The following is a 10,619-nucleotide window of genomic DNA, read 5'->3' as shown; positions in this document are numbered from 1 at the left end:
TGACCAAAGATGAAAAGAATAGAGAAAAAGGAGAGAAAGACAATGTAGGAACTGTAGAGCAGAACACATGTCCCCTGAAAGATATTAGAGGAGACACTGGGTTAGGTGACACCTGTGGTGCAGTTATTAATTATAAAAAGTCCTGGAAGGAAAAGAAAGGGAGGAGCTGGCACCGGAACCTGTTGCAGGATGGATGTGCAGCGAGCGGAGTTGACTTATAACGGCCATTTCAAGTAATCAGATCCGAGTGAACGACCAAGTAAGGAGATCCGGCTGACCAGACCTGATAGATCCGAGCTGAGTGAGCCAGAAAAGAAGAAGAGGGGATGTGTGAGGATAAGTTTAGTTTGTCCCTGAACATAAGGTTTTCAGCCTTTTGTGCAAAAAAACCCAAAAATTTTTTCAAGAATTATCCTGTAGAGGTAGGCTATGTAACAATCAGTAAACTGGATAAACACATGTGAATGCATGTGGAAACTTGTGCTTTTTGTTTACCCTTTTATTTACAAACTTAATTTCACTTTGAAATTTCATTAATTTTACCAAGGGTCCAAAAATAGTCCCTGGCAATTACTCAATCTACGGTATGTCACTTATTAAGAAAAAACACTGAAATGATATAAATGACACTAATTGTTTATTTGGTAATGAGCTTTTCTTAGGTGAAAGATAAAAAAAAATGTACAAAACAAGAACAGCAAAACAAAAAAATGATACTGTTTTTACCATGCTTTCCCCAAGTCACATGCTGTATAAAAATGGAATTTTGAATGTATATGCCTACAGGTTTTATATGGCACTCTGCCCTTTGGCTTTAAATAAAAAATGAGAAAAATGTTACATTGAATGATGCTGAAAAATTACCAACATAAGAAGCATATGTGCACAAAATAAATCCAATTTTGTTGAAACTTGAAAACTTTCAATTTTTTTTTTATTCTATCATCCAGTTTTTCAATCTATAGGGCATTTACTGTAAATATACACTGTTCTACAAAAAGTTACACTGTTCTACAAAAAGTTACACTGCTCAATTTTTTATGTTTGGAAAGAACATGTTTCCAGTTTTGTCAATCTATTTCTGAACACTGGAGCAAATGAGCAGAGATTTAAATATTTTTCCATTGATGGAAATGCTGCTGTGTATGGAAATAAGAGAGAAATTTGAATGATATGTGGAATATTTTTTTTTAGCTTGGAATCACACATGCAGATTAAAGGAAGTACATAAACAGTTCTGTGCTGGGCTTAAAAAATGGCCTTAAAACTGCCACAAAATCTGTATTTAATTCTGTGGGAGTTAAGGTAACTTTAATTCCCACAGACTTCAATACAGGAGAATTATTAATGTATGTAATGAGAATCTGCAGTTACATTGTACTAGGCCTAATAGATTACCTCTATGAAGGGATTGTCAAAATTACAAACGCATGGCTGCTTTCTTCGAAAAACTGTTCCACACCCAGCCACATTGCCTGCTTTTCCAGGTTAGTCTTTCAATTCACTTCGATACTGAATATGCAAAATATTCTAACTTCATGCAAATTTCAATTAAATAATAAAACTTTATGGAAACATTATTTTAATTACATTTTATTTGCATGCCATGCTTATGTTTGCTATTACATTTATGGAGTCATAATTAGCTTTTATAAACTCTGAAATCGTTCTTCTCAGCCTCCTGCAAAAAATAAAAATAAAAAAAAATAATATAACATAGTTAGAAAGTTCTGGGCAGCTAAAATGTTACCAAAATTATTCACAATTTAGGAAATTGATCTGACTTTGCAATACGATTAGTCATCCTATAATTACCTGTATAATTCACTCTTTATACAAACTCCCTCTTTCAGATTTAATATACTGTAATTGAATACTTTAGTTTTGATCTGTATAATCACACAAAGTATATATAGTATAAAGATCACAAAGTATTATAAAAGACATAAAAGATTAACTATATATTTTGTGTATATATATATATATATATGTATGTGTGTGTGTGTGTGAGTGTGTATGTATATACAAGTGCTTCTCACTAAATTAGAATATCATCAAAAAGTTATTTTTTTCAGTTCTTCAATCCAAAAAGTGAAACTCATATATTATATAGGGTTATTACAAACAGAGTGATCTATTTCAAGTGTTTATTTCCGTTAATGTTGATGTTTATGGCATATTGTTAGGGAAATATTAATATCAGGAAAATGTTCTTCCATATCTGCCTGACATGGATGTTCACCCCCCTCCCTTATTCCCCTTCTGCTCAGCACAAAAGCCCCAATTAGCACACGCCTGAGAAATAGCTTACGCAAACGATGCCAGGCAAGAAGTGTTATAACTTCGCTAGGAAGCAAACATCTTGTCTCTAAAAGACGCAGGAGGTAATTAAAACGCTGGCTTGCACTAATTTGCATGTGACCGTGAGGCTGTTTCAAGAGCCACAAAGGGAAATTTGCAGACGCGCTGACTCCGATATAAACTATGAAATATTGTGAGTTCCATACGTCTGTCAGTAACTGGACCCATATGTTTAGTGGCCAAATCAGCCCAGGAATGAACAGTACAGACCAAAAATTTGGACACACCTTCTCATTTAAAGATTTTTCTGTATTTTCATGACTTTGAAAATTGTACATTCACACTGAAGGCATCAAAACTATGAATTAACACATGTGGAATTATATACTTAACAAAAAAGTGTGAAACAACTGAAAATATGCCTTATATTCTAGGTTCTTCAAAGTAGCCACCTTTTGCTTTGATGACTGCTTTGCACACTCTTGGCATTCTCTTGATGATCTTCAAGAGGTAGTCACCGGAAATGGTTTTCACTTCACAGGTGTGCCCTGTCAGGTTTAATAAGTGGGATTTCTTGCCTTATAAATGGGGTTGGGACCATCAGTTGTGTTGTGCAGAAGTCAGGTGGATACACAGCTGATAGTCCTACTGAATAGACTGTTAGAATTTGTATTATGGCAAGAAAAAAGCAGCTAAGTAGAGAAAAACGAGTGGCCTTCATTACTTTAAGAAAAGAAGGTCAGTCAGTCCGAAAAATTGGGCAAACTTTGAAAGTGTCCCCAAGTGCAGTTGCAAAAACCATCAAGTGCTACAAAGAAACTGGCTCACATGAGGACCGCCCCAGGAAAGGAAGACCAAGAGTCACCTCAGCTTCTGAGGATAAGTTTATCCGAGTCACCAGCGTCAGAAATCACAGGTTAACAGCAGCTCAGATTAGAGACCAGGTCAATGCCACACAGAGTTCTAGCAGCAGACACATCTCTACAACAACTGCTAAGAGGAGACTTTGTGCAGCAGGCCTTCATGGTAAAATAGCTGCTAGGAAACCATTGCTAAGGACAGGCAACATGCAGAAGAGATTGTTTGGGCTAAAAAACACAAGGAATGGACATTAGACCTGTGGAAATCTGTGCTTTGGTCTGATGAGTCCAAATTTGAGATCTTTGGTTCCAACCACAGTGTCTTTGTGTGACGCAGAAAAGGTGAACGGATGGACTCTACATGCCTGGTTCCCATCGTGAAGCATGGAGGAGGAGGTGTGATGATGTGGGGGTGCTTTGCTGGTGACACTGTTGGGGATTTATTCAAAGTTTAAGGCATACTGAACCAGCACGGCTACCACAGCATCTTGCAGCGGCATGCTATTCCATCCGGTTTGCGTTTAGTTGGACCACTATTTATTTTTCAACAGGACAATGACCCCAAACACACCTGCAGGTTGTGTAAGGGCTATTTTAGCAAGAAGGAGAGTGATGGGGTGCTACGCCAGATGACCTGGCCTCCACAGTCACCAGACCTGAACCCAATCGAGATGGTTTGGGGTGAGCTGGACCGCAGAATGAAGGCAAAAGGGCCAACAAGTGCTAAGCATCTCTGGGAACTCCTTCAAGATTGTTGGAAGACCATTTCCGGTGACTACCTCTTGAAGCTCATCAAGAGAATGCCAAGAGTGTGAAAAGCAGTCATCAAAGCAAAAGGTGGCTACTTTGAAGAACCTAGAATATAAGACATATTTTCAGTTGTTTCACACTTTTTTTGTATATAATTCCACATGTGTTATTTCATAGTTTTGATGCCTTCAGTGTGAATGTACAATTTTTATAGTCATGAAAATACAGAAAAATCTTTAAATGAGAAGGTGTGTCCAAACTTTTGGTCTGTACTGTATATGTAGTTTTCCAGGGCTGTAAGCAAAATCAGGGATCTGTAGCGCAAAAACACCAGAATAGCAGACTGCAGCTATGCAATATGTGGTCTCTAACTGAAGATAAAATCATAAGGGAAAAAATGGCGTAGTTTGCAAGCTTCTGCGATCAACGAGTGGTGAGTTATCGCAGAAGTTAGCGTTTTTAATAAAAATGTACAGGCTGGAGACCGGCCCACATGATATCACCGCAGGGGGCGTGTGGGCAGATCTCCCCTTAGGTATAAGAGAATCCATGGAGAAGAGAGGAGCACTCATTGCCAGGGGGGAATAAGAATTATAAGCAACGGGTCCTGTTCGATAACAGCATAATCTAACTGGGGAGCCCCTCCTCCACCTATATTGAAACGTCTCCGTGATCATATAGTGTAAGTTATCTTCTTTCATCCTGTTTATTTTATGTAACTGCGGATGTATTTTAATGTCTCCTTTGTAACCTCCTAATGTATATATTTTTCCTAAACACTCCCTCCCTTTCGGATTAAACATAAAATTTAATAGTCCTGTTTCTTTTGTTCTATAATCGTTCCCTTCTCCGAAGCCATATACACTACCAAAATGCAGGCGTCCGGCCAGGCCTGTATTATATTTCAAACTCGGCCGGCGGTGGCAGAGAATATTAATAATTGGCCTATTGCAAAGCTGACAGTGACCGTACGGAGGGCGTTAAACATGGATACCAGGCTTTGGAATCCTCGAGGTGTGATGCCATACGCTTACTGGTCGCTTGCCGATACCTACGTAGAGAGTAGTCTGGATCGCGTGCTCGTGACTACAGACAAAATGCGGATAGCGTGACGGCACGGTAAGATATTGCATGATCTCCCCGATGTCATCTCACCTGTGTGTTGGAATCCCTGACACATATATATAAATATTGTGACAATGTCACTGGTTTTATATGTGAGGGGAGGTATGTGTTACTCAGGATGCTCTCCTGTGTGAACTAAGACCTACTTTATTTTTCTGCCAGCATGTTATATGCTGGTAGATTTACTCTGTTAAAGGGTGTGCAGTTTTATGGGAATGGCAAAGAGGGTGGGACGCCATTCGCCCTACCTCCCCTCAGGGTGTGGCTGAGCAATGTGTAAAAGCTCAGTCCTTTTTTTTTTCTCTAGAATGTGGTCTGGAGAGGGAAGTCTCCAGACAGTATTGTGGAAGCTGCAGAGCTTGTTACCTGTGCAGTTTATGCTGAGAGCAGGCAGAACCCGCTCACCTATGGACTGAGCTATACTTTGCTTTGTTTTTCCGTTTAACCCAGAGGAGTCTTGAAACCCTGCTTGAGTTTATGCCAGATAATAAACCAGCAGAAGGGTAACCTGAGAACGTGTGTCCTGAGTCTGCCTCCGGGAGAGCCGAGCGAGTCGTCTTGCCACAATATATATACATATATATCCAGAAAAGGAGGCAGCTCATCCAAAATAGTACAAAAGTATGCGTCCAAGCACTGTTTGAGAAAGGCTACATGTCGAAAGCTTAAATATTGCTGGTGTTGGTGAATAAAGGTCCCTATTTTTCACTATTTTGAACATCTTGCCTCTTTTTTTTTGGATTTTAGATCTTTCATAGGAAGCTTTGCCAGTTTCCATGGGGGAGATTTGCACGCATTTAGTCAGTGCTGCTGTTTTTCTGGATTTTTCCACACACACATACATATATATATATATATATATATATATATATATATATATATATATATATGTTCTTTTACTATGACTTTACTAGATATTTTGGAATCATTTTTTATAAGGTTTTGTGTATTTCTTTAAACCATGTCTTTAAACTATATATATTTAGTGTTTACTATCATATTTCATATTTTATGCCAATTTATTGCAATATGCATAGGCACCTGCTAATGCACAGCACAATTATTCCCTAACATGCTTTTAGAAGTATCGTGCTGTCTCCATAATGATTTCAGCTAACACTTGACTGTTTCAATGAAATCATTAAAGGGACCAGAGATAATAAAAGAAAATGTCAAAAGGGAATAACAAAAGAGCCAGTACTCACTGGTCTCTATCGGCCTCTGTTTATTTTTTCACAGGGATTATATGCCATCGTCCCATGTGATTGCTGCAGCCAGTGATTGATTACAGCAGTCAAGTGGGTAGATGACACATAATTGCTGGTGGGGAGTACCAGGGTTTTATCAGGTAAGTATTGATCCTTTATTATCTTACCAAATCAAATCCTTTTATGGATTTTTTTTGCAATGTTAGGATACCCCTTTACCTGTCAAGAACTTTATCTCGAAAGTGAGTAGGCAGCATTGGACTACAGTCACATTTCAATAATCACATGGGCTCAGTGTCTGCTCAATTACTCTGATTCATTAGTAAATCTAAGTGTGGCAAATATTTCACACCCTTGATGCTCTATTATGAGATGTAATAAGAAAGATTTCAAGTTTGACAACTCACAGATTAATAAGAATCATAACTTACTTTGACCTTTGTGTCCTCCTGGCTTGCCTTCACCATGGTTAGCTGGGTGGGTTGGTCTGCTTGCACCACTTTCATGTGTGTGAGCTGAGTGTGTGTGATCCCCATGTGGAGCTCCTGTAGGATGATTCTCATTACCTTTCAGATGTCTTTTGGGTCTAGGTTTAGGACTCTAAAATAGATGTTAGCAGAGATAAATACATATCACACATCAACTATGTACAGAACTACAAGTGAGCGAATATATTCGAGTGTGATTGAATTCTTCTCAAATATTACAAAAATCTGCATTCGCCAAAATGTGTTTTCTTTGTAATTTGCTTCTCCTGGCCCGTTGTTGTACTGCGATGGGCCTTCAAAAGGTGCAAGCAAAAAACGTATACTCACTTTATCACTACCTTCTCCAGCCCTCCACTCTTCACCTTCAAACATCCGGTCTGCATCACATCTTCTTATCACCACCTCTTGCTCAGAATCCCTAGGTCTCTTCTCGCTAGGTGGGGACTTCTGGCTCTGATGAAGCCCAAAAGTTCCAGCCTAGCATGAAGAGGGCAGGGGACTCAGCACTCACGGCAGTGATAAGAAGATGCTGTGAGGTACCAGATGGGTGACGGCGATGAGCGGAGGGGCCAGAAAAGTGAGCAGTGTGGTGAGTATAAATAATAAGAAACTGTAATAAGTTTGTTGAGAATTATAAATTTGTAGAGTAAGTTTACAACAGCGCCGCCTATCGTTTTATCATCCAAATTGGTCATCTGTATTGTTATGTAGCAATTAGAACGTAAGTTCTGTAAGTGTATATATGATAGCATAACTAGTTAGAATTATTCTTGAATGACAATCTCTTTGTAAGCTGTAATGTATTCCCCGTTGATTTTCACCCAAATGTTCCAAAAATAGCTACAACCAGAAAACAGAAGAATACCTATCATAACCATTATCGATCAATTATTATACTATTTACCTGTCCAGGTTTGGCTTGTGATACAGGCTCAGCCGGTGGTTTCCCAGAGGGAGGTGGGCCTCCTGCAGGTTTAGAACCATTGCTTTGTGGAGGATTGCCAGCCTAGGTTATGGAAGAAGCTTGGATTAACTTCAAAACGCGTTGACTTTGTAACAGTTTTAATAAATAATGTATCTTTAACCTCATTGTTTCTTCAGCTTCTCATCGTGAGTTTAACAGCAGCACAAAATCACTCTTAATCTTAATCCGGACAACACAAGACGCAGCAATTAGACAAATTTCTGTAAGTGTATGTATGATAGCACAGCCTGCCATGACCTTACTTGCTGCCACCTCAACAACGCCGGAGCTACTGCAATCCCCCAACCTACTGTCACCTCCCCTTTCCTGTAGAATGTAAGCCTGCTAGGGCAGGGTCCTCTTCCCTCTATACCTGTCTATCATTGTTAGTTTGTTTACTGTACTGTTACTTTTTACGTATAGCACCATGGAATCAATGGTGATATATAAATAAATAATAATAAAATAATAATAATAAAATAATAATAATATCATAACTAATTACAATTATACTTGAATGACAATCTCCTTGTAAGCTGTAATGAAAGCCCTATTGATTTTCATCCAAATGTTCCAACAACTACAACAGAAAAATACCTATCATAAACATTATTGATAAGTTATTATACTATTTACCTGTCCAGGTTTGGCTTGTGATACAGCCTCAGCCGGTGGCTTGCCGGAGGGTGGTGGCCCTCCTGCAGGTTTAGAACCATTGCTTTGTGGAGGATTACCAGTCTTGGGTGGTGCTGAACGAAGTGCATCTGAAGCTTGTCTACGGTGCCTTGGATGTCCATCCAAACCTTCTGGATGAGGTGGTCTGGAAGAGTTATCATGTGGGGGTAGTCCTGTTACATCGTGATGGTCATGGCCACTGCCAGTGGGTGGTGGACCTGAAGGTTTAGGACCAAGTGGACCTCCAGGGCGCTTGTCTATTGCAAAGAACAATTTGCAAATATTTCAGATATCTTCAACATATTACATATATATATATATATATATATATATATATATATATATATATATATATATATATATATATATATATATATATATATATATATGAATAATGGAATAATGCAAATAACTAGCATACATTAAGAGGAATAAAAATAATTTCAGAATTTACATTTATGGTTGAAGATAAATATCAACCATAATTTTATAAGCATTTTTTCAAATTAATCTCTGCAGAAAATACGCATGTAGGAGATTTATTGATTTGAAAAACAAACTCATTATATAATAAGGGGTTACATAGAATTGCAACAATTCTGTAATATTGAGTCATATGATGTATTTTTCCAAAGTATGGTATTTTTTTTTATTTTAGTGCAAAGCCAAACGGTCTTACAGAGAAGCCCCATAGCCCTCAGTGGTTCTATGGGTGCTGTAGTTATTAATCTAATTATTAATTTCTGCATAGGCAATACTATCATATTGTAATTACTTTGCAAGCTAATGCAAAACCATGTATAATGTTTCTTTAAAAAACTTTATTTCATTGGCCATAACATATTTACATCAGTGGTCAATTTTAGATCTCTTGAATATGGCTATATTGCTTATCGGTTTTGTTGACATCCCATAGAGGAACATGAGACTTCAACTATACCTCCATAAGATTTCTTGTATGATGCTTCTAGAGGAAAATATCTACAGTACGTCACCAAATGGAGTCTGTACAGAACAGTATTGCCGCAATGCAACTTTATACTAAAAAGCCATATGGTCTCTGCGCACATTCTTACAGACATGACATATTTCTTATGAAAACAGTTTGATGGAAAACAGATCAACCTTTGAGTAGAACATCCATTCATAGACTCAACAAGTGAAAATATTCTCACCAGGTTTGCCAGCTGGACCAGCAAGTGCATGAACCACTAGGGCTAGGAAGATGAGGTACTTCATGGCTGCAGAAAGCTTCTCAGTGCACTTCCTGGAGGAGAGAAGAACCAGAGTTGCTTGGGATGACAGGAGACTCTAACTCTGCATTTAAAGTCCTTCTTCAGCTCCTCCCCTTGTAAATAGTGTTCTCTGATTTGTAGACAGTCATGTGCAGGTAGATGAGAGCATGAGTCTGCAAAAATCATTTTGTTGAAAAGAATAAATGCACTCAGGAGAAGAATGACGTGAGTGTATATATGATATTGTTCAGGAATTTCCACAGAGCAACATTATTATATTCCGATATTTCAATACTGCTTCAGTTTTACAGAGTGTTGAATTGCAAATTCATGGAAATCAGGATTATATAATGTTTTTATTTTCTAGCAATCTATTATCACACTCCACATGTGATCATCATGTAACACAGGTTTTCTATATCATGTTTAGATGCCTATTTCTAATTTTTGTTGAAATGTTCTTTTTTATGTGTTTTAGTATTACATATTTTATGTTTTTTTAATACTGTCTGTAAAGTTTCCTGTATGCATAGTGATTATATTAAATAGTCCTGATTTAATTTTTGCATATACAGCATGGTATGCACACTGCATATATTCAAAAGTTTTGATTTAATTTTTACATCGTGGTATACATTCCCAGTGGAAGTGGACACATGAGCACACTGGGGAACTGGTCCACACACCAGTTGAAGACCAGTCCATTTACCCCTGTTCCTGACCAGGCACATTTTTTTTTTTTGTACATGTGATTAAAAGGGTTATAACATGTTTTTCTCATTTGAATATTCCAGTAATATTTGCATCAATTTTTTATGATACATTGGGCTTTTATTTTAGGTCACTTTCATATTCTCTCTTGTTTTTGCTAATATTGGACAATATCAGTGAAAAAAATAAAAGAAATAAGTATCCATTTTTCTTATTTGCTTAATTTTTTTGTATGACCACACTGGAATTATTAAAATACCTGAAAAATTTGTTCCTCAATCTGTAACAAATATTTTTATGTG

General features: G+C 37.6%; 1 protein-coding gene across 1 annotated transcript; it reads right to left on the bottom strand.

The window, feature by feature from the left end:
• Positions 1 to 620: 620 nt before the first annotated feature.
• Positions 621 to 9,703, bottom strand: LOC141271246 (uncharacterized). The gene is made up of 5 exons (XM_073681363.1): positions 9,547 to 9,703; positions 8,333 to 8,628; positions 7,637 to 7,738; positions 6,676 to 6,844; positions 621 to 1,681 (listed from the first exon to the last, which is right to left on the bottom strand). Exons 1-5 carry the CDS (start codon positions 9,608 to 9,610, stop codon positions 1,674 to 1,676), a joined length of 639 nt encoding a protein of 212 aa, XP_073537464.1. The 5' UTR covers positions 9,611 to 9,703; the 3' UTR covers positions 621 to 1,673.
• Between the last annotated feature and the right edge of the window lie 916 nt (positions 9,704 to 10,619).

The sequence above is a fragment of the Phyllobates terribilis genome, unplaced genomic scaffold, assembly GCF_046119375.1.
Source record: "Phyllobates terribilis strain yellow unplaced genomic scaffold, ASM4611937v1 Scaffold_5__5_contigs__length_657084704, whole genome shotgun sequence".
Classification (NCBI taxonomy): domain Eukaryota; kingdom Metazoa; phylum Chordata; class Amphibia; order Anura; family Dendrobatidae; genus Phyllobates; species Phyllobates terribilis.
Note: the sequence above shows the minus strand (reverse complement) of the source record. Positions and strands in the feature narration are given on the sequence as shown.

What these genes read in the sequence shown, in the direction of transcription:
- LOC141271246 (XM_073681363.1), bottom strand. Translation starts at nt 9,610, where the DNA reads ATGAAGTACCTCATCTTCCTAGCCCTAGTGGTTCATGCACTTGCTGGT. An exon ending in TGGTCCAGCTGGCAAACCTG is followed by an intron (nt 8,629 to 9,546) that starts GTGAGAATATTT and finishes TCTTTGCAATAG; the next exon opens with ACAAGCGCCCTGGAGGTCCA. An exon ending in CACAAGCCAAACCTGGACAG is followed by an intron (nt 6,845 to 7,636) that starts GTAAATAGTATA and finishes CATCTATTTTAG; the next exon opens with AGTCCTAAACCTAGACCCAA.